This window comes from Lotus japonicus, chromosome 2, assembly GCF_012489685.1.
Source record: "Lotus japonicus ecotype B-129 chromosome 2, LjGifu_v1.2".
Taxonomy (NCBI): domain Eukaryota; kingdom Viridiplantae; phylum Streptophyta; class Magnoliopsida; order Fabales; family Fabaceae; genus Lotus; species Lotus japonicus.
Genome location: NC_080042.1, coordinates 82,900,305 through 82,925,263, shown reverse-complemented (window position 1 = coordinate 82,925,263; position 24,959 = coordinate 82,900,305). Strand labels below are relative to the sequence as shown.

Here is a 24,959-nt window from a genome sequence, read left to right as displayed (position 1 = left end):
AGACTACCCCATATGAACTTTGGTATAAGAAACGACCCAACTTAACATTTCTACGTGTTTGGGGTTGCAGGGCCGTGGTTAGACTCCCGGATCCTAAAAGGAAAACTTTGGGTGAAAAAGGTGTAGCTTGCATCTTCGTTGGATATGCTGAACATTCCAAAGCATATAGGTTCTATGTTATAGAACCTAATGACTCGGTTTCTATTAACACAATTATAGAATCAAGGGATGCCATATTTGATGAGAATTGTTTCTCTTCTATACCTAGACCAAAGGACCTTATATCTAAGTCGGATGAACCTACAAAGGATGATCATTCAACTGATGTACCAAGTGAGACACTCGAACCTCGGAAAAGCAAAAGACTTAGAAAACCTAAATCTTATGGTTCGGATTTTCAATTATATTTAGTTGAGGGATCAAAGGATCAAATTGATAATCAATACTATTATTGCTATAGTATAGAGGAGAATCCAAGAACGTATGATGAAGCTGTGAAATCTCGAGATTCTGTTTTTTGGAAAGAAGCAATTGATGAAGAGATGAGTTCTATCATGGAAAATAATACTTGGGTATTATCTGATTTACCACCAGGTTGTAAACCATTGGGTTGCAAATGGATCTTCAAAAAGAAGATGAAAGTCGATGGTACAATTGACAAGTTTAAAGCTAGATTGGTAATCCAAGGCTTTAGACAGAAGGAAGGGATTGATTACTTCGATACCTATGCTCCAGTTGCTCGTATCACTACTATTAGATTGTTGATTGCTTTAGCGGCTATTCACAATCTAGTGATCCATCAAATGGATGTCAAAACAGCATTCCTGAATGGTGATTTGGAAGAAGAAGTGTATATGAAGCAACCTGAAGGATTTGTAATGCCTGGTAATGAGCATAAGGTGTGTAAGCTAGTTAAGTCGTTGTATGGGCTGAAACAAGCTCCGAAGCAATGGCATCAAAAATTTGATGAGGTTGTTTTGTCTAGTGGTTTTATTCTAAACCAAGCTGACAAATGTGTATATAGCAAATTTGATACATCCGGTAAAGGAGTCATTATTTGTCTATATGTGGATGACATGTTGATCTTTGGCACGGACCAAAATCAAGTTGATAAAACAAAGAATTTCTTGTCATCAAAGTTCTCCATGAAGGATATGGGAGAAGCGGATGTTATTCTTGGTATTAAGATTAAACGGGAGAATAAGGGGATTGTAATTACGCAATCTCATTACATTGAGAAAATACTCAAGAAGTTTAATCATGAAAGTTGTTCTCCGGTTAGTACTCCCATGGATCCGAGTGAAAAACTTATGCCAAATACAGGTAAACCTGTGGATCAGCTCGAATATTCAAGAGCTATAGGCTCCTTGATGTATGCTATGATTAGCACTAGACCGGATATTGCTTTTGCGGTTGGAAAGTTGAGCAGATTTACTAGTAATCCTAGTAGACATCATTGGCATGCGATAACTAGGGTGTTCAAGTACTTGAAGGGTACTATGAATTATGGATTGTCATATGTGGGATTTCCTTCGGTATTAGAGGGTTATTCGGATGCTAGTTGGATAAATAATGTTGAAGACTCATCCTCTACAAGTGGTTGGGTGTTCTTGCTTGGGGGAGGTGCCATCTCGTGGGCTTCCAAGAAGCAAACATGTATAACTAGTTCTACAATGGAATCAGAGTTTGTAGCATTAGCTGCTGCTGGTAAAGAAGCGGAATGGCTAAGAAACTTGGTATATGAGATTCCGTTATGGCCTAAACCGATATCACCAATTTCTATCCGTTGTGATAGTGCTGCCACATTGGCCAAGGCTTATAGTCAAATGTACAATGGAAAGTCTAGACACTTGGGTGTTAGACATAGTATGATTAGGGAATTAATCTTGAATGGGGTGATATCCATTGAGTTTGTTCGGTCGCAACAAAACTTAGCTGACCACTTGACGAAGGGGTTAGCTAGAGACTTAGTGAAGAAGTCGGTAATTGGAATGGGATTAAAGTCCATTTAAATCTACTACCTATGTTATACCCAATTCCCTTCTAATACAACGTTAGAAGCTGAATTCAATGTGGAAAGATCATAGTTAGAGATTGGAGCACTTGTGTTTATCTTCCCAAGGTATGTGCTCAGACCTGCAAGTGATGGCTAGGTTGAAGTATATCTTCTTAATGGTTCTTTTGGAAAATTGTAAATGCAGGTGCAAGATTAAAAGGATCACCTATGTAAGCATGAAGTTTTGCCGCTTCAAGAAGCTTGGACTTGGCTTCCTATATGCTTATTAATGGATAAGGACACATGGCTTGTAAAGTGTCAAGTATGAACAGTAGAGTGTTGTAGAAACATATGTGTACAATATCTTTAGATATTCAAATGGGTTGACGGGTTCAATCTTTAAAGACACCCCGATTCTCGAGTATTTGGAATGTGTATTTGTACTAAAGTGGAAATTCAATCGCAAGATATTTTCATTTATGCATTTGTTTGATCGTTATATCTGTATGTTATAAGTTTGTATATGTTTTCTTATACAAATTGAGTAGATCAAGGATTACACTAAAATGGGGGGGATTTGTTGGTGATTTTAGAATCATCAATGTATTTTAGTAGTAATGTGATCTACTATAGGCTGATGCAATTACGCGTTAGGCTCGGAATCGAGTCAGGTTAGTGCGAAGTGCACGCTCGGTGAGCCAACGCATAATTGACCGCGAATACGAACCGGGGTCCAAGGGGCGGAGCCCCTGGCTGGGGTCCTTTTCCCGAACGGGTGTGACCCTAGTTTGAAAAATCGTGACTTATTTTCGAATAGTTGTGATCATTCGTGCAGCCTCCTATATAAGGTGACTTGCAGCCTAAGGTATCTACACAGAAAAACAGAAAACCGAATACAGTAACAGATATTCGAAAACAGAACTCTCTACTTTCTTGATCTGTTCTCTTGTGCCAAAAAGCAGATTGATTGTCAAGTATTATCCCAACAAAGATTTCGTGAACCCAGGCAATTATAGGGTCGAAATAATTTGTTCGGAAAATGGACGCTCACGATTCTTGACTTTATCCAGGATTATCACACCCAGATTTCTAACATAGTCTATGTTTGGTTTTCTATGAGCATAAGTTAAAAGCACTCTTGACAAAAATTAATATCGCACAATCAATTAGAAAGGTATTTTTTTATAATTGTAATGCGAAGCACATATATACTTGATCAATAATTAGCATCTAGTGTGATTTGGTAGGGATTTATCTTTTATAGAAATATGGAAAACCATTTATCCAAGCAAATGTCAATGAAAAAGATATTCTGTTGTAGTGTTATTGAAAATAAAGAGTTTATTCTCAAACATTAAAGAAACAAGTTTTTTTTTTCAGGATACGACATCTGAAAATGGTTAAAATAGACAGATATATGATAAAGTCTACATCCTTAATTCAATTATTTGAGCAATGTGCATATATCGAGTCTTAAAAAAAAGTAAAACCAACATCTAGGTTTTATTGAATTAAAGATATACGTATGGGCTCCATACTTATGCTTTATAGTTCCTACAAAATCAGGATAAATGTTCTATTTCCAATGTAATTCAACAAAAAAAATATACTTTTGAAAAAATGTAAGTTCATTTCTACTCACTAAAGCTTGTTAAATTTTACTAAATTACAAGCAAAAATATTTAAAAACATAGATAGAATATGCTTAATAAAGTTAATTGCATTATATGTTAAATACATTGATATAACGTTTTTCAAACAATTTTTTATAGTTTGATAGAAATCAACAAAGATTTATATATTTTACAAAATAATAAGAATATGAATTTGAAAAAGAAATAATGATAATTTAGAAAATTTTGAATAAAAGAAGAAGAAGAAGAAAGGGACAAGAAATACAAACATGAACATGTACTGGAACTCCTTGACGATTAAGAAATTCAACATGCGATACAGTTTCAGTCGCTCCGATGATACACAGATCTTCCTTTTTAGCAAACTGTGCCAAACGTGCTAAGATATCCTGAAAAAAATAAAGATAAAAATATGAGATTTTGATGCTTTATGAAATGAAAACGATTACTTGTCCTTTCATTCAATTACAAGTCTATATGTTTATAGTAGAAGGGCAAGAATAAATTATAATGAGATATATGATTATAATTAAAAACAAAAAAAAAATTAAAAAGTGATAGAAAAAAATTGTTGAGAAAAAATTATGTTAAAAGGAGGATAGCGATGAGGGTAAGGAAAAGTAGAACTACTTGCTTTAATAAAACTATCTTTTGATCCTGCAAATTAAAGTCAAATCTGGTCATTTCTCCCTCAATAAAATTATGACAATTACGTGGAACCTATATGCACTAATTAAGTTTTATTCTTTTAAAGAAATAATTTTTAAAGTGTGTTCTGCTTGTTAAAATTATTTATAAAACTAATTACATAAGAGATTTGGCAAAAACCCATCTAGTGTTCTGGAATAGCTAGAGGTTTAGACATCTCTACAAAATATTTTCATTAATTTTTGAAGTCTACTATAAAATTAAACAAACCTTCTATAATTTGCATAAAGTATTTATTATATCAATTCTATAAATTTCAGTATTGTAAAAATAGAAAAAAGTTCAATAAAAGAATGATCATGCTTCTACCGATATATGTGATCTTCACTGTCATATCATCTCCTCCTGAGTTGGTTGCAAATGTTCCAACATCAATGTTGGTGTTAGACATCGTGGACGGTTATCCAATGCCCTCACGAGAAAGAGGTGATGAAGGTTCTGTGGTCGATCATCGTAACACCAAAATCAGAGGTAAGCATAGTTAGAATAGTAATGGAGGAAAATGACATGAAAAGTGAAAAAAATGGGAATTAAGAATCATGTATTACCATAAGGATCTCGATTGTTCCTCTGTTGATCGTTCGATATTGGATCTTGGGACTGAGATGAGTTCGACATTTCCCTCTCCCTGAATCGAGTAGAGATGGTATCTCAATGACGATGCTCAGGTGCCCTTTTATACAATTGACATTAGGTTTCCACCAATCTCTACAATCAAAACTATTTTATTTATTTTCTTTTTAATTTAATATAAAACGACAACTCCCGAAATTTAATCTTGAGAAAAACAATATTTTATTAAAATTGTATACTACTATAATATTAAATATATTATTTTAATATAAATATAAAAATATTGTAATAGTACATATTTTAATTTTATTCTATTATTTTATCCGAAGAAGTTGTTTTGAAATAGCCGCCCTGTAAATATAAAATATATTATATTAATACATTTTTTCAATTTTTTATTATTTTATTTCACTAAATAAATAAGTATTTATTGTTTTTTATTCTTAAAATTCATTTTTTTCTATCAATAATTATTTATCGAAGTGAGAACATGAGAATAAGTCATGACCGTTAGATCTATAATAATGAGTGACTAAAATTAAAACATTTTCATTGTCACATGACCACTTAAAAATTTGATGTGACTTTTTTAAAAATTCACATGACTTGATGTTTTAATCTTGATATTTCATGACTTGATTTAGCGGTCATGAATTATTCTCATGTTCTCATATAAAAACATATTTATCATAATGGAGGGGTCAAATTAAACTAGGAGTAACTCTAATTAAAGTTACATCTCTCACTAAGTTTTTACATAATATGAATTTGACAAATACTACCTTTGAATTAAAACTTTTTAGATACCAGTAAGATTTGAACCCTGACCTTAGGAATTAAAACTTTTAAATGAGTAGATTAAGCATACAAAATTTCATAATATTTTAAAATCATTGGATACTTCATTAGACAATTTCATTATGATAGATAATATTTGTCTTGACTTTCAAAAAAAAGATAATATTTGTCTTGAAAGTAAGTCAATATCAACTATAACCCAAAATTTTGTATGCATAGCCATCACAATTATATTGCATAATTCAATGATTATATTTATTAAATTCATATCCTATGAAAAGTAACTAAACAAAGTAACTTTTACAAAGTTACTCATGGATTAAGCAGATCTTTTTGTATAGATGAGACGTATCTTATGAGAAACTAGTTTTTGTTTTTTTAATGCAAGTGTTACCCTTATTCTACTTGCGGACACGTAAGGCTCTCATTCGAGACGCAAGCCTCTAATGCATGCAGCACCTTCCCCCATCGAAGACAACATTTCAGCGTGTAGACACAAAACAACCCCTTATTGAAGCGCAAGCCTCTGATGCCAGCAACACCATCTAAGTCCCCCAATCCATGGTTATAACTCATATGCACCAAACTTATTACATTTGTAACTTATTTAAGGGTCTATCAATGAATTGGTGAAAACATTTGCTTATAAATCATTTGGACTAATGCTTAACAAAAGTGCTAAGCCAACAGTCATGTTTTCTGTTAAAACATTTTCTGTGAAAACATAATAATTTTCTATAATTAAAGTGAAAAAGATTTCTGATTAATTATCGAAAAATGAATGTCATATACGTAGTATCCCCTAAATATTAGTTCATGAAGTAATTATTTGAGCTAGACTAGTTAATTGATGTCATAGTCTGATTTTCTACTTCCGTTCTTGACCTTGTAACAAATAACATTCTTTTTCTGAAAAAAGCATTCCCAGGATATAGGTTTATCCGCAATGAAAGAACATAAAATACTTGGAAGTGGAACTCTAATAAAGGGTAGTAGTAGTAGTGGCGGAGATCACTTAGCGGTGGTGGAGTGTGCCACACAACATGGCGGCTGTGATGATGGAGAATGCTAAGTACCACTGGTGTTGGTGAATGGTGCAGAGTGGACCTGAGGCCGCGCCTGTTAATTTTTTAAATTGACAACTTTATAGTAAAACGGCAAAACCCAAAATAGTAATGGTCTCAAGACGTAAATACATTTTCATGAGTGGGAGAAACCAAATTTTGATTACTACTGATTATATATACAAAAACCGGCAAGTATATTAACAACATTGTGTACCAAAATCTCTTAACGGTTGTCTCAAGGATTTCATCAGCAACCATGTAATGTATAAAAGTAGCAACATGACACAGGCACACAATCATGCATCAGCGTGACAAAAAATATGTTCCACCAAACACCTCCGTGAGCTCCACCGCATCTTTTATACCTGCGAGAGACATAAAATGATGATATGATATGCTTACATAACTTTAGAAACAGAATTGAACACAAATAAAAAGGTTCGAATGGAGGCTATGAGAATATATCAGAGGAAGACAAATTAATGCAACCTTAGGCTACAAAAGATTTCAGACTTTACCTGAACTTGGGCAGCATGGACAACATTTTACAGTCTATTATCATGCCAGACTGAATATTAACTTGAGCAAAATGTTTGATATTTTGATTGATACCTTCCAACTGAACAAAATAATGTGAAGATTTCTCTGCCCTTCAAAAAAAAAAGATGATCGTTCTTGTGGCAATACTGGAATGCCTATTTTATCTGTGCAGTTATCCCTTTCTCGGCTTTGTTGAAGACGGGGATCTGGCATCCTCATATCTTGGAAGTCCCCTTTTCAACCGCTTTAAGTTTGTAGATTTGAAATCCTCAGCTTTGGCCAATTTTTCATCTACAAGTTGAGAATATAGCAAGAATTAAAAATGAAACCGAAGCAATGCAATACTCTGAAATGCTAAGATAATACTGGCCAAATATTGAAAAGTTATAATAAAAAGGGCGTTAAGATAATTCTCGGTATATTTCTCAAGATGATTTGTACAATATTTACAAAATGGAAGAAATCAATCCTAAATCGATCCCTAAAGTTTAGGTATTATGATATGCCAAAGAAGGAAACTATCAAGTATCAACTAATCAATCAACTCTATAAATCTGAATCATAATCATAATCAACAGTTAGTTTATATATATCAGGGTGCAGTTAGTTTACATATATCAGGGTGCAGACATCACAATAAGAAGAACACGTTCTCTCCATTCATTGTAAGTGGTAACTTTTCGTTCAAGTTGATTTGAAAACCTAACCTACAATCGACCAGGTACAAACACAAACACTTCTTTGATTCCATATAAAATGCCCCACCCAAACGCAAAATGTTTCAGGACCATAATCAAAGCATATGATAACTACTCCAAAAATGAAATCTTGCCACCACCCCAATTCTACTAAATTGACTTTCATAGTCATGGGCTATGGTTTGTCCTCCATAATTCAAGTTGACTCTTCTGCAAGGAGCATGCTAAGCATTTGAAAGGCACACCATCATCCAAGATATTAAGATTTTAATTTAAGTAATTTTTTTGAAAATAAAAATATTGTGCCAAGTTAGTAGTCAACTGATCTCATGTCTAACCTGATCCAGAAGCATCCGTATCAGCTTCAATCATTGTACTATCAGAATCTTTCAGCACGCAATCATCTGTAGATCGCTTTGTGGAAACGACGACTATGCCAGGCTTCTGCTTTTGTTCAACATCTGCACATTTACCTTTGAAAGGCTCCATATAACAGAACCTAATTTTGCAAGAGTTCAAAATAAATAAACACAATATATACACCAATACATTATTTTGTGGCACGTTCATAAATGTGAATTTTTCAATTATCTATTCCATTATTTCCCTACCCGGTTAGAAAACACTTTTGTTTCTATTATCTATTTCTTTATTAAACTTAAATCTAATTTGTAGTTTTGTACACATTAAAATATCATCTTTTTTTTAAGATTTTAAAGATATTTTTCTGTAGCTAAGAGTTATCTCTCATCTCATGCATCTCCTGATGTGAATGCAACAAAATGTGTTTTCATTAGTTTTTATGATTTGACGAATAAATTGTTAAACCATTAGGAAGTCAGTAAAAAAATTAGCAATCAGTTGAATCATAATATTAACATGATTACATTGTACACCAAATTTCAGTAAATTAAACAATCAAATGAGAGTGTATTCTGTCCACAGGTCCATTATCAATTGCAATTATTGATTTCACAGATCATTTTTTTGTTTTAAACATGTGACTTTAGAAACAAGACTTCGTATTTCACTATAACATTATAAGCACTCCTCCTTAACACAGACTAGCAATGAAGAAATAATCATAAGTTAGTCAAGCAGATATATGATTGTAAAATAGCTATTAGCATACCATTGAGTAGGTAAGCTCATGCTGTCGAAATCAGGAGGCAATATTCTCCACTTTCTGCACTTGTCACACTGGACCCATTCGCAATCGGGTTTGTAGACACAATTACCTTTGTCCTGCGAAAGAAATTGAAGTGAAGTTCAGCACACATCCCCAGAAAAGGAAGATCTACACGAGAAGGGAATTCTGATATGATATTTGTCACGTGAAAAAGAAAGTTCAACTCATTCATCATTCATTTAAAATCATGTTTAATCAAACATAACAATGTTGAGATCCATATCTTATGCAGAGAGACCAAAGTAAGCATCAGCCTTGCAACACATTTTATAAGTGGATATTAACCATTCATAACTTGAATTTCGTTACAGTTACCAAATTCAATTATTTGAAACAATCTCTCGTACTTGGAAAGCTGTCCCACACGGAGAGCTAAGAAATACTTTGCTTTTAGGTTTAAGGAATAACAAGAATTTGACAACGAACTGTTACTATGAAAAATATTACAGAAGTGCTTTACCAACTCAAGTGAATCAAAATTCTTGTCCCAATATTGATCTGCTCTTCTACCAAGCCACTCCTCAAGAGATGCATACGATTGACAATCTTGGAATCCCTGTTTGTTATTATGCACCCACACACGACCATCCTGCTCATCCTATGCCAGGAAGTAAAAAGTACAGAAGTTCATATGTCGTAAAGAAAAATGAATGATTCCATGCTTAAAAGAATTATAGACAGTTTTATTTATATATAAAACCTTTAGAAGTTACATAGCAAATAACTCCAGCTCGTATAGGATAATTTAGAAAATTAAGCAGAATGTATAAGCATATAAATCAAATTTAAAATAAAAGGAAATATAAAAAAATCTATTCAAGCACAAAGTATTTCTTCTCAAGTTTCAACGATTTGTGGTAACTGGTAAGCCAATACTAATATGGATTACGAAAGTAATTACTCTAACAAAAAATGCCATTTTACCGTCTCTTTTGTCACAAATTTCAAATTTAATCAAATACTTACACAGTGCACCTCACTAAAATCAGGACAAGTATGCAAATCAATCTGGCAGATTGTACAAGCATACAATTAAATGTGTAAAGCACTAAAGTTAGTGACATTTTGCAAGCATTCAAGAACTTTGTTTCCACAAAGGTTTCAAATGGTTAAAGTACAGGTTAATTAATGTCAAATAAATATATTACCCAAAGGAAATGCAATCAGAAAGTACATACCATTAAGTTGGACACATCTACGACACCAATTACACCCCGTCCCACATCTGCACTATGAATCATGCCACCAACTCTTTTGTAAGCCTACAAAAAAGTAGACAAAAATAAGCTTTCTTATGCGAAATCTACAAGTTAAGAATTTAAGATGCGCGCAGTCAACCCAATCATGAAGCTAGAAGTTCCTTATATACAAATCCATGTTCAAACAAGGCAGTCTCCTCATGATTACTAAAATATAAAGTACATAGGTAATTCACTGAGCGAGGAAATCCGCATACAACATCGAACAAGGAAGTTGCAAAACAGGATTTCTCATTGTAATGATCCAGAAATACTAGATGTCACAAATTTATAATGATTCAGCCCTAACCCTATTTTTGGTAGCGACTCGGACATGCTGAAGGTAAAGAACATGGCCAGACATTGCAAATTGTGCCAGTTTGGTGTAATAGAAATGTAGTAGACAAGGGGAAAGCACGTGGGCCTCGTGCAGAAGACATTTTTTTGATCTAAACGAATAAAATGTGGTTACGAGGTTGGCCACATACAATAAACAGGTGGGAGTAGGAAATTTCCACATCAAAACCTTTGATTCGGTCTTATCAGCAGGAAGGAGTAGGAAATATTGACTAACATAAGAACATCTATCTCAGAGCTGCATTATTCTGTCATTCAGGGGGGAAAAGAAGTTCTTAGATATTATTTTTCATTTCCATCAATAATACAAAGCTAAAGAGAAAATTAGTTTCCAGAAACTAAAGGCAGGTATTCAGATAAAAACTAAATCCCAACCAGTGCAGATTTCCTGCAGAATAATGCACAGAGAATTGATGAACGTCAAGGTATTAAAGCTCATCAAGGGGCAATTAGGTACATCCATCATTTTCACAGCAGTATGTAACTCACCCAGTATCTTCGAGGCCATATTTGTAATCTTTCAAAATTAGGGACAAACAATACCCACAAATCCAAGATCTCCTGATGCCATTTGAATGGTTTGAAACCAACAGTAGCAAACAGGAGATATGGAAATTCACGTCCTGATGCAAGGCTATGCTACATACTAGTGTTTAAAAGATGGATGCCACTCACCCCCTAACCCAAATGGTTAGATCTGAACCAGAGAGTAAATCCTTACCTCAATTAAGCGACCATGCCAGTACAAAAATATTCCACAGCTTGCTTGCTCCCATTCTAATTGACTGAACCCTAGAGTTAATTCAACAGGCCTTCCCAAGATTATACCAGTTTCGATAACAGTTTTAGTCAGGAAATTTGCCAGTGGACGACTTTTAACCTGAACAAAGACAAAATGAACAAAGATTGATAACGTGCAAGAGAAAAATAGAACAATCATCACCCTCCCAGAACTACTTAAAATACGAGAATGCAATTACCAGTGTCCCTTGAACACTCATCTTCATTCGTGGAACTAAGAAGATGACTTCTAAATAAGCTCGCAGTGAGTAATCCAATGGAACCTGAAGACCATAGGAAGCATGAAATTGCAGCATAGTTCAACTGACAATAAACTTAAAAGAAAGAGATGCCCAACCTTTTGATTAATTTGCCCTGGACGAGAGCGACTTCTTCTGCTGCGGATTAGAATGTCACCTTGGTGGAATGAACTTCCACCTTTCAAACCATTTTGCCACTGAAGACAATATTCTGACCCCCATCGGTCCAAGTTCCATATATATATTTGCGTTCCCGAACCACCGCTAAACAAAGCTGTCTTTTCACCAATTAGGTACTTGTCAAACGGTGAATATTCCTTAATAGCTTTCAAATTGGACTTTGAAAGAGCTTCTGATTGAACATCAGTATCAACTTCCATACGTTGTCCCTGTCGTCTGTAACTAACTATGGGAATCTCGATATTCTGCATTAAAACAATTAAATGGCGTATCATTATAAAAAATAAAGGAATAGTATCAACACTGGGAATATCAAGCAATAGTCCAACTAGTAATTACAACTACTAGAACCCAAAAACAATGCAGAAATCATATCATAACCATCATTTCTCATGTCTGAACAATGGAGTATGCATGATTAAGTTGTATCAAGTGCAGCAAGTCCTAGAAGTTGTTAGGTTCAGCTTCTGGAAGTTAGAAGTCACTTTATGAAAGTTGGGATTAAGCTTTTGCTAAGACACACTATAAACTTCTTTTTCTTTTTCAACACATTCACAGTTCAGATAACAACAAAATCAGTTTTAGGTTCATTATTCTCTCTCAAAACAGATAGCAAGAAAATGGAGGAAAGAGTAATGTTACTCACACACCTCTCTTTTGAGGTGTGTGAGGTGGAATGATGAGAGAGATAGGAAGAAAAGAAAAAGTAAGGGAGAGAAAGTATGAGATGTGATAGATGGTAAGAGGAGAGAGATAGAAACAAAAAGAGGTGAAAATGAAGTGTTTTAAAAATGAGGTGTGTATATATCATTACTCATGGAGGAAAGGATTGACTCAAACTCAATTGAAACTACGGACTCACAAATATCCAAGATATTCAAAAAAATTACTTCAATAAACACTCTTTCTTTCTTAGTGCTAGTTCCTATCCAACTGATATAAGAGCTTCCTCTAGAAGTCATGGATGCTTGGTAGTGACACTTATAGATAGCAAGAAAATGGAGTTAAGATTAGAATCATTGAGAGGAGGTAGAAGGCATGGAAAAGCGACTAATGGGCAAAAGCCAATAACTTAGAAAAAGGAGGGTAGATGTTGGTCCAAATGTTTGACATCCTGCTAGTTCAAAAAGAGAAGAGAAATTTGGACATAGCAGAGGAGGAGAAAGGGCAGAACAAAACAAATATTTCAAGTGTTCAAGGTCATTTTAGGGTTGTAAAGAAGATATGAAAATTGAAAAACCTATGGGTGGCAGAAAAGAGGACCAAAAACAAATCTTTTCGGGCCTAATTTGTTTTTTTTGTGTGGTCCCTAAACATTAACAGTGACCTACAGCAGCACTTAGGCATAAAGCTTTGCTCGAGCTCTTGCTGACATGCTAAAAATTCAAACCTTATTTCAGGAAACCAAGGTTGTGAGAACAACTCCTTCCGTTCTCTATGACAAATCTAGTTTTGCAGTCTAGAACAAAACTTGTGGAGTTGGACATTTTCTCTGTTGAGAAAAGATCAACAGGAGGTTGATTGTGTAGCATATCCCCCAGACATGCAGCTAGCTGATACTGTGACCAAACCTCTTTCACCTACTCGCTATACTCAACATGTCTGACTTTTCTCTCCTATCTCAGCTTAGTTGTCAGTTAAGCTTGAGAAAGGAGTATGATTCAGTTACTGACAGTTATTAGTTAGTTAGAAGTCAGTTTGAGACGGTTGAGCAAAGCTATAGCAAAAACAATATAAATGTATTTGTAAAATTGTTCAGAGTTCAGATAATAAAAGAATTTTTCAGTTTATTTTCTTCTCTCATTTCTCAATACTAACATGTAACGAAAAGAAAATACATATCATGGTAACTTACATCTTTGCCTTCATTCAATGATTGTGAAAGAAATGCTATTGATCTTGAATTAGCAGTCTGGGTAAGAACAAGCACATCTCTCCCAAGCCTCATTGCTCCTGTCTATAGAAAAACCACAAAAGAACAGCGATTCAAAAATTTACTTGAGCAAGAAAATACAGGAGAGATTGAAGGGATCTAGTAATTTATATTTGACTTGAGTATAGTTTAGACCCCTCTAAATATTGCGACTACTGTTTTTGAACCCAATCCACTTTTTTTACCACTCTGATGAAAAAGATTCCAAGGAATTAAACTTGTTAACCAAACACATTTTCTAAAGAGCCATGTAATAACATTCCTGTCCTAATATTCTCGGAAATTAGATTCCTGGGTGTCCTTTTCCAAAGCTTGAAACAAACGCCCCCTATGTGTGTGTGAAAGGCCACTTTAATGACCAAACCTATGATGGATTTAGCCACCATCAAGAGGTTCAGGGTTCAATAGTTCAATATTCGAAACCTAACATTATCCTTTTCGGATCACAGTCTAGCATTAGCAAAGCCCAGTCAAACGGTACTGTAATCTCCAGCTAGGGTATGAACAAGAGACTTCAAGCTGTTTAATATTCAAAGATCAAACCCATACAAACCAATTAGTTTCTTTTCTCCCAACATGGATGAGTTGCAGACAAAATAAGAGAAATCCAATTCCATTCTCTTAACACTCCAAAGGCCATAAATTGAATACTTGCATTCATGAACAGCAGAAGTAGGAGGAAGGACGAGGGCGTAAAATAAGATGACACTTGAGGGCTACTGTATGTTGGGTATAAGGGTGCGGTGGGTGGAACCATTCGATAGTAGAGAGAATTGGGTACTTAAGTTTGAAAGTGGAGAGGAAGATAAAAACATGATATTGCACATGAGTGAAACCTTGCCACATTCCAATCCAGGTGGGATAGGTTTGGATATGTGGCAATGGTTACATGGTGTCTTCTAAGCTATGTATTCAATTAACTGACAGGAGATGACAAAAGGGACTAAAAGTCTCTGTTGCAAACCCAAGCTCCAGGCCCAGGTTTGGCAACGTCTATGCTAGGAGGCCCAAGCCACAGCTGGAGGCCAACATTCTAGAAGCTTAGGATCCCAAAATAACCACCACCTGGTGAGGTGGCAGATTCTCAATGATAAGGAGGGGACCAGTACTATTAGCTAAGGATATATATGTTAGTATAGAGTGAGAGAGAAGTAGGCAGAAATTGGCTAGGACTTGGGAGAGATAGAGCACTCTCGAATTTGCTCTTGTTCATTTTCTTCTTCATTTGCTTTCCTTTGTATTACTGCAAACACTGCTTCTGGGTTCATACCAGAGGATTCAGTGCTAATCTAGTATACTCAGTCTCTATTTTCCTACTCTGTTTTCTGGTACCTAACATTGGTATCAGAGCTCCCGATCCAAAAAAAAGGGAGCTGTATGGTGCTGACCCGCGGTGCGATGGAATCAAGAGTGGATGATCTGGAGCGTTCCCTTACTGAGATGAAAGAGGTGGCTCACGAACAGTTTGAAGAACTCCGGCGACTCTTCCTGAGTCGCGACCGACGGCGAACCAGGGGGCGTTCTAATACCCCGCGGCATCGGAGGAGCTCACGCGAGCACAACTCAGTCTCAACAGCGAGAACTTATGACGGGTCACGAACCGGGTCGCGTACCGGGTCGCGAACAGCGTCGCGCAGCAGAGAACACCACGAGCACTATCACCACCGGAGCCATTTGCGCGCCGTCACAGGAAGACGAGTGGACATCCCGATGTTCAATGGAAACGACGCTTACGGGTGGGTCACCAAGGTTGAGCGGTTTTTCCGACTCAGCCGGGTCGAGGAAGCGGAGAAGATCGAGATGGTGATGATCGCCATGGAGGATCGTGCTCTTGGGTGGTTTCAGTGGTGGGAAGAGCAGACATTAGAGCGAGCTTGGGAACCTTTCAAACAAGCTCTGTTTCGCCGTTTCCAACCCGCACTTCTCCAGAACCCGTTTGGTCCTCTGTTGAGTGTGAAACAGAAAGGAAGCGTTATGGAGTACAGGGAGAATTTTGAGTTACTAGCAGCGCCCATGAGGAACGCTGACAGAGAGGTGCTGAAAGGAGTATTCTTAAACGGGTTGCAAGAAGAAATCAAAGCTGAAATGAAGCTGTACCCTGCTGATGATCTAGCAGAATTAATGGATCGAGCGTTGTTGCTCGAAGAGAAAAACACAGCTATGAGAGGAGGCAAACCTAAGGAGGAAGACAAAAGGGGATGGAAGGAAAAAGGGGGTGTTGGGGGAAGGTATTATTCCAGTACAGGGGACAGCAAGGGAAGAATTGCAAACTCTTATGTGAATTTCCAGAGCAAAGGGGGTACAGGAAATCAAGACAATGAAGGGAAAAGTCTCCAGAACAAAGGAGGCACTGGTAATCAGGACACAGAAGGAAAACAACCAGAAAAGAAGTGGAATGGAGGGCAGAGGTTGACCCAAACTGAACTCCAAGAGAGAAGCAGGAAGGGATTATGCTTTAAGTGTGGAGACAAATGGGGGAAAGAACACATTTGCTCCATGAAAAACTACCAACTCATTCTGATGGAAGTAGAGGAGGATGAGGAAGAAGAGGAGATTTTTGAGGAAGCTGAGGATGGGGAATTTGTGCTGGAAGGGAAGGTTCTCCAGTTGTCATTGAACAGCAAGGAAGGGTTAACCTCCAACCGATCCTTCAAAGTGAAAGGGAAGATAGGAAATAGGGAAGTTCTGATTTTAATAGATTGTGGAGCAACCAGCAATTTCATCTCCCAAGACCTTGTAGTTGAACTAGAAATTCCAGTCATTGCAACCTCTGAATATGTTGTAGAAGTGGGGAATGGGGCAAAGGAGAGGAACTCTGGGGTATGCAAGAACTTGAAACTAGAAGTCCAAGGAATTCCCATTATGCAGCACTTCTTTATACTAGGATTGGGAGGTACAGAAGTGGTTCTGGGAATGGACTGGCTTGCTAGTCTGGGAAATATTGAAGCAAATTTCCAGGAACTCATCATACAATGGGTTTCTCAAGGGCAGAAGATGGTTCTGCAAGGGGAACCCTCAGTGTGCAGGGTGACTGCTAATTGGAAATCAATTAAGATCACTGAACAGCAGGAAGCAGAGGGGTACTACTTATCTTATGAGTATCAGAAGGAAGAAGAAAAGACAGAAGCTGAAGTGCCAGAGGGAATGAGGAAAATTCTGGAAGAATATCCAGAAGTGTTCCAAGAGCCTAAGGGACTACCACCAAGAAGGACCACTGACCATGCTATTCAATTACAAGAGGGAGCTTCCATTCCCAACATCAGACCTTACAGGTACCCTTTCTATCAAAAGAATGAAATTGAGAAGTTGGTGAAAGAAATGCTGAATTCTGGAATAATTAGGCATAGTACTAGTCCTTTCAGCAGCCCAGCTATTCTTGTAAAAAAGAAAGATGGGGGATGGAGATTTTGTGTAGATTATAGAGCCCTTAACAAGGCCACTATTCCTGACAAATTCCCTATACCAATTATTGATGAACTCTTGGATGAAATTGGGGCTGCTGTGGTTTTCTCAAAGCTGGATTTAAAATCAGGGTACCACCAGATTAGGATGAAAGAAGAAGACATCCCTAAGACAGCTTTTAGAACCCATGAAGGGCATTATGAATACTTGGTCCTCCCTTTTGGATTGACAAATGCACCATCTACATTTCAAGCACTCATGAACCAAGTGTTGAGACCTTACTTGAGGAAGTTTGTACTTGTTTTTTTTGATGATATCCTCATTTATAGTAAGAATGAAGAGCTGCACAAGGACCACTTAAGGATTGTCTTACAAGTGTTGAAGGAAAACAATCTGGTTGCTAACCAGAAGAAATGTTCTTTTGGTCAACCTGAGATAATTTATTTAGGACATGTCATATCACAAGCAGGAGTTGCGGCTGATCCTAGCAAGATTAAAGATATGCTAGATTGGCCTATTCCTAAGGAGGTGAAAGGATTAAGAGGGTTCTTAGGACTCACAGGGTACTACAGAAGATTTGTGAAAAATTACAGCAAACTAGCACAACCTCTAAATCAATTGCTCAAGAAGAATAGCTTCCAGTGGACTGAAGGAGCCACCCAAGCTTTTGTGAAGTTGAAGGAAGTGATGACTACTGTTCCAGTTCTTGTTCCACCCAATTTTGACAAACTTTTCATTCTGGAAACAGATGCTTCTGGGAAGGGACTTGGAGCTGTCCTTATGCAGGAAGGAAGACCAGTTGCCTATATGAGCAAAACTTTATCTGATAGGGCTCAAGCCAAATCTGTTTATGAAAGAGAATTGATGGCAGTGGTTCTTGCTGTGCAAAAATGGAGACATTATCTCCTAGGGAGCAAGTTTGTCATACACACTGATCAGAGAAGCTTGAGATTTCTAGCAGATCAGAGAATAATGGGGGAAGAACAACAAAAGTGGATGAGCAAGTTGATGGGCTATGATTTTGAAATTAAGTACAAGCCTGGGATTGAAAACAAAGCAGCTGATGCTTTATCCAGGAAGTTGCAATTCTCTGCCATATCCTCAGTCCAGTGTGCTGAATGGGCAGATTTGGAAGCTGAGATATTAGAGGATGAAAGATATAGAAAGGTTCTGCAGGAGTTAGCCACTCAAGGGAATTCTGCTGTTGGTTATCAACTGAAGAGGGGAAGATTGCTATACAAAGACAGAATAGTTCTCCCTAAGGGCTCTACCAAAATTCTCACTGTTCTGAAGGAATTTCATGATACAGCCTTAGGAGGCCATGCTGGAATTTTCAGAACCTACAAGAGAATATCAGCTTTATTCTACTGGGAAGGCATGAAGCTAGACATTCAAAATTATGTACAAAAGTGTGAGGTGTGTCAGAGGAACAAATATGAGGCACTAAATCCAGCAGGATTTCTTCAACCACTCCCTATACCCTCTCAAGGTTGGACTGATATATCCATGGATTTCATTGGAGGTCTCCCTAAAGCCATGGGAAAAGATACCATACTAGTGGTAGTAGACAGGTTTACTAAGTATGCACACTTCATTGCTTTATCTCACCCATACAATGCCAAGGAGATTGCTGAAGTATTCATCAAAGAAGTGGTAAGACTACATGGTTTTCCCACCTCCATTGTGTCTGATAGAGACAGAGTATTTCTCAGCACATTCTGGTCAGAGATGTTCAAACTAGCTGGCACAAAATTGAAATTCAGCTCTGCATACCACCCTCAGACAGATGGACAAACTGAGGTGGTTAATCGATGTGTTGAGACATATCTAAGGTGTGTAACAGGGTCCAAACCAAAGCAATGGCCCAAATGGCTGAGTTGGGCAGAATTCTGGTACAATACAAATTACCATTCAGCCATCAAAACCACTCCTTTCAAGGCTCTTTATGGGAGAGAACCACCTGTGATTTTTAAGGGAAATGATTCTTTAACATCAGTAGATGAAGTGGAGAAATTGACTGCTGAGAGGAATCTAATTCTAGAGGAGCTCAAGAGTAATCTAGAGAAGGCACAGAATAGAATGAGGCAGCAGGCCAACAAGCACAGAAGGGATGTTCAATATGAAGTGGGGGATCTGGTTTATCTGAAGATTCAACCCTATAAGCTCAAGAGTTTGGCTAAGAGAAGCAATCAGAAGTTGAGTCCTAGGTATTATGGACCTTATCCAATTATAGCAAAGATCAACCCAGCTGCCTATAAACTGCAGTTGCCAGAAGGAAGCCAAGTGCATCCTGTCTTCCATATTTCCCTGCTCAAGAAGGCTGTGAATGCAGGAGTTCAAAGCCAACCATTACCAGCAGCTCTTACTGAAGAATGGGAACTCAAGGTCGAACCAGAAGCTATTATGGACACCAGGGAAAACAGGGATGGGGACTTAGAAGTGCTAATCAGGTGGAAGGACCTACCAACATTTGAAGACTCATGGGAGGATTTCAGTAAGTTGCTGGACCAGTTCCCTAATCATCAGCTTGAGGACAAGCTGAATCTTCAAGGGGGGAGAGATGTTGCAAACCCAAGCTCCAGGCCCAGGTTTGGCAACGTCTATGCTAGGAGGCCCAAGCCACAGCTGGAGGCCAACATTCTAGAAGCTTAGGATCCCAAAATAACCACCACCTGGTGAGGTGGCAGATTCTCAATGATAAGGAGGGGACCAGTACTATTAGCTAAGGATATATATGTTAGTATAGAGAGAGAGAGAAGTAGGCAGAAATTGGCTAGGACTTGGGAGAGATAGAGCACTCTCGAATTTGCTCTTGTTCATTTTCTTCTTCATTTGCTTTCCTTTGTATTACTGCAAACACTGCTTCTGGGTTCATACCAGAGGATTCAGTGCTAATCTAGTATACTCAGTCTCTATTTTCCTACTCTGTTTTCTGGTACCTAACAGTCTCCACTCTGAAACGATGAGGGATCACAATGGTCAAAAAAGGATATGAACTAAAAATAAGTTACTATCAGTAGAGGGATTAAAAAGAATGGGACAGAACAAGATCGTGATAAAAATCAAACTTAAATATCATCCTTGTAACATGATTTAGTCAATAACCACAATTATGACAAAGCTATCTGCAGTAAAACTCTCATACAATGCAAACAAAATAAGCAAGCAAAACAAAACTTGATCAAGTATCTTTGCTTGAAAAAAAAAACTAATTACCACAAAAAATAATAAAGTGAGAGAATGAAACATCCTCCAAACAGATGGGGAAAAGGGGGACAGCGTAAGAACAGAAACATAAATTAACTGGCAGACCCCAAAGTACCTTACCTTAGTTTGATCACCACAACAAAGCCATTAAGGCATTAACACAATATTATGACATAAAAGGGACAAAAATTCAAGCTGCATTCCACTACCGTTGGGTAGGGAAAAAAACAGAAGAGAGATAGAGATTGAAAGAAAGTTACCTTGAATCCAACACCAAACCTGCCAATGTGATCCTTGTCATCTTTATCAAGTTGCTTGTGTCCAAAAGACACCATTTTCACAACCTCATCATGGTCCATCCCTTGACCATCATCAATAACTGACAACATAGGAACATCCTTCCCAGATTTCTCCAGCTTTATCATATCTACAGAAATATCGATCCTGTTACATCAACATCAGAACAATAGTAAGCACTATTTGAGGAGGAAAAAGAGCTCAGGAGAAAGTTTTTCAGAACCTGAGCTATCATCTTATTTCACTTTCCCAATCCTCCCTCCAAAATGAGTCAGTGAAAACGGGTAAAAAGGATGACCTATAGCTTTTTACTTTCAGTACATAGCTCAGAGTTATTGATATGAAAGGGTAATTCTATATAAACTATTCATCCATTTACAAAATAGCTTTTAAAGCAGGCATATTTTGACATCAAATCCATAAGTGTGAGAAAAAAAGAAATGTGAGACCATTGTCTCCATTTCTTCTTACTTTTCACTTTTGATAGTTATCATCAAATAACCCAAAACCTTCAAAACCGAAGACCTTATTACAGTCATTCACAATAATAACTACTAACGGAGAAACAAAAGACAAAGTCCCGGCACAGAATAATACAGATACCAAACTCCTTTCCCTTAAATCAAAGCCGTTGGAGATTGACAAAATATTCCACATCAAACCAGACGTACTAATAAAATGACCAATTCATATATTATCTATCCATATACATATGCCATAAAAGCCGTTCAAATAAAATTTCTATTATACTGAAAATAGAGTCAAATAAACATTACAGGTAACAAGTTTTCAACAAAAACAGAAACAAGATGACAGTGCAAGAATGAAAGCATAAAACCTACTTAGTAGCTTTAGCATCCCTTGAATTATCAACAAGCTCTGCTATTCCACCAAAAACCCATCCAGAGTGAGCCTGTCCAAGAGTTTTCAGGTAACTTGGGTCTACCCGAATTAAATTTTTCTCAAGGATTCTATCCTGCTTCACGTGAGATTGATATCCACCACAAGTTTCAGCAGTAAAACGATTAGCACGATCTTCAACGGGAGGAATCTTAAGATCTGAAGAGCAAACATCTGCACCGTTTGCTAGACATCTCCCCATGGCATTAACCTGTCCAACACATTCCTCAGCTAAGTGCGAACCTGCTAAAGAAACATCTACTACAAATTACTTTCACCCATGTAAACACGAGGCAGAAGCCAAGCTTAAATAAAAATTCCCATAATCTTCTTTTCTATGTATAAACAAAAAAATCAATTCACAAGCGATAGATAAACCAAAGTCACAAATAAAATCCTCCACTACAGAAGCAATTTTTTTTTTCAAAAAAGAATACCAATGTAATGTCGTAAACCTAAAGTATAAATGTGCATGAATCAATCATGTAGATTCATGTGTGCTGTTCTGAATAGGCACAACATTTCCGTAAGCACACTTTTGTAACATTAGACATTGACTTGTTATGTCATGATAATAAAAACAATTAACAATGGAAGAAACACCTGATTCACAATCCCTCGGACGAGTATCTACAGTACGTGTGTGGTCTATTTGGTATTCAAAACTGATTGGGCTAAATTTTGAGGCTTTAGCAGGAGGAAGAATGTAAAACTTGATCTGCTCAAACTCTCCATAAGCAACCTGCAAAACATGATTTGATGATTTTGATTAAACACAAAAAAGAATAACACAAAGGTGAAGACTGAAGAGGGAAAATATACTAGTTTTACTCAACCTGTTAAACATTGATATTCATGAACTTTAGCAATTATTCAATAATGTGAAAGAAATCAAGGACCTTAACAGCAAAAAAAGAAAAGCCACAACAAAGATATTGAGATGAATTTTTTTGGCAACAAAAAGATAATGAGATGATTAAGTAAACTAACAGACCAACCACACTTATTTAGAACATAAGATCCTGTTATCTTATAATACATATTTTCAAAAGCTTAAACAAACACCAGCCTAAATGTTTATGCTATGAAAAATTCAATTTAAATGTTTGGTTAAGCATAGAAAATAATCTTAACCGAACATTTTAAGCTTAGACCCACTTGAAAATAACAGAATCTAGGAAATAAAATATAAAATATAAAATATCATACACGGTCATGTTCGTGCAGGAAACTCAAGAACTTCTCCCACTCATACTCATCACGTGGATTGGATGGCGCGCGGGTAAGTGGAAATTGGGGCAATTTAGAAAGCCCAGACATCTTCTTCTGTTTAAACATACACTTTATGATTAACTCTTGTGGCCTGCAAATGTTGTCAGGTCAAGATATTCATTAGTAAAAAGATCAGACTAGTCTCATCAGAGGACAGGAGATGAAAGACATTTCCAAAGTTACTCTTTAAAATGCTTAGGAGAGAACAAGAGACATACAGTTCAACTGGTGGATCAGAACACTTTACAGGGCATATAAGTTTTTGATCTTTTTTAAGGAAAATGTGCATACTCATCTGCATAAATGAATACAACACAAATCAGTTCTGATAAAACAAAACAGCCACACAACCAGAAACTAGCTATAATTGAAATGGGGCACAAAAATCATAAATAGAAGAGTATTAAAATGTTGTACTTGCCCCTCAAAACTTTTATATTCCCTACTCTAATTTAGACTTTACTTAATGTTCCAAAATTTATTTTTCCTGGTTTAAAAAAATTAAGCCTAAAAAACCTAACTACATTCAAGTGACTACTTCTACTACATTTAGTCTATAAAATTTTCCTAAACTACCCAGGCCAATCAACAAGCACTGTGGCCATGCACCCATGCAAAGTTGAGATCGAGTTTTTTGGTATAAAAATCTGATTCCCGATCACCCTTTGGATGCCGTTAGATTCACGATTTAGTCACAGTTAAGACACATCATCCCTTCCCGACCCGAGTGTCTTGTGTCGGGGATCCAACCCGAGAGTTCTTCCCACACACTCGGTCTGCGTGTTGCCAACTGAGCTACCCTACTCCTACCCCTTTGAGTTTGATTTTCCCACCCCTGTTCAAGCTCCGTAACACACAACGAAGGTGAAAACCATAAAACAAGCAAAAAGTTCGCACCTTTGTGACGATTATCGCAACTCGCAAGAGCAAATGTTACTAATTAAGGAAAACCTGCAGAAGTAAACACGCAACAACTATCAGTAAGCGAAAACCAAAATCTTCAAAATACAGTACAGATAATCCTCATGAATGTTCAGAACTTGAAAATGCAAACTATCAACACTGAAATTTGACACAATGTGACATGAATAGAAGCATGATAGTTACTTTTTGAGAGGGGAATAAAGGTTTGAGAATGGAGTGTGGAGAAGTGAGAAACCCTAGAAATGGAGAGAGAGAGAGAGAGAGAGAGAGAGAGAGAGAGAGAGAGAAGCGAAGACGAGAAGGTGCAGATTGCAGAGACGGTTATTCGCAAGTTGGCGAGAGACGCACCCCAGAAATAGCAACATGAAAACTACACTGGCTTTTCCACTCCCCTTTGTTTTTTTAACCGGATCCGATACCCGAAGCGTCTTATTGTCGTGACTCGTGAGATTAATCTCTCGACCTAAAATCTTAAATTACATTTATGTCCCTCAATTGTCACTATTGAGCTGTCGTTCAGGAACAAGCTGATATGTATTTTGTTACATTAGTTAAAATTATTTTTTGTGATAATTAAAATAGATTTTTCAAATAATCTAATGTTCACTTCTGAAGGAAAATTGAAACAAATATCTTAAAAAATTTAATTAAAAAAGTTATTATTTTAGAAGAGCTGTTTTTTGAAGAAATGCAGTTAAAGACTCTACCTACTCCAACAGTGTTTTGCAGTAGTGTGAATGATCCATCACCCTCTCAAAATCTATCTATACTAAATGTGTCAGTGTGGTCATATATATGGCTTTTACTATTATTAAGAAAAAAACAGCTGAGATGTTGATGTAAAAATTGACTATTTATTGAATAGATAATACTAATTTCGTGTAACTAACTATTAGGTTAAACTTACATAATTTCTTACACAACTATATGCCTATCATCGGTAGTCGCCAGATTGCATTGGCTAAATATCAACGTGTTTGGTTATTGATGGAGAAAAGATGAAGAA

At 36.7% G+C, this 24,959-nt stretch overlaps 1 protein-coding gene across 5 annotated transcripts; it reads right to left on the bottom strand.

Annotated features, from left to right (window-relative positions):
- Positions 1-6,885: 6,885 nt before the first annotated feature.
- LOC130740336 (uncharacterized) lies at positions 6,886-24,337 on the bottom strand. 5 transcript variants are annotated; one of them, XM_057592905.1, is made up of 17 exons: positions 24,302-24,337; positions 23,927-23,980; positions 23,248-23,324; positions 22,967-23,120; positions 22,361-22,499; positions 21,700-22,015; positions 20,821-21,004; positions 13,874-13,975; positions 11,937-12,263; positions 11,779-11,862; positions 11,520-11,678; positions 10,382-10,465; positions 9,664-9,801; positions 9,147-9,259; positions 8,353-8,513; positions 7,295-7,607; positions 6,886-7,141 (listed from the first exon to the last, which is right to left on the bottom strand). In XM_057592905.1, exons 3-16 carry the CDS (start codon positions 23,322-23,324, stop codon positions 7,489-7,491), a joined length of 2,157 nt encoding a protein of 718 aa, XP_057448888.1. In that variant the 5' UTR covers positions 23,927-23,980; positions 24,302-24,337; the 3' UTR covers positions 6,886-7,141; positions 7,295-7,488. The 5 variants fall into 5 exon arrangements, with proteins under 5 accessions (XP_057448888.1, XP_057448887.1, XP_057448889.1 ...); XM_057592904.1 differs by lacking the exon at positions 24,302-24,337 and adding an exon at positions 24,137-24,295; XM_057592906.1 differs by lacking the exon at positions 24,302-24,337 and adding an exon at positions 24,137-24,295 and having other exon boundaries at positions 7,389-7,607.
- Positions 24,338-24,959: the final 622 nt, after the last annotated feature.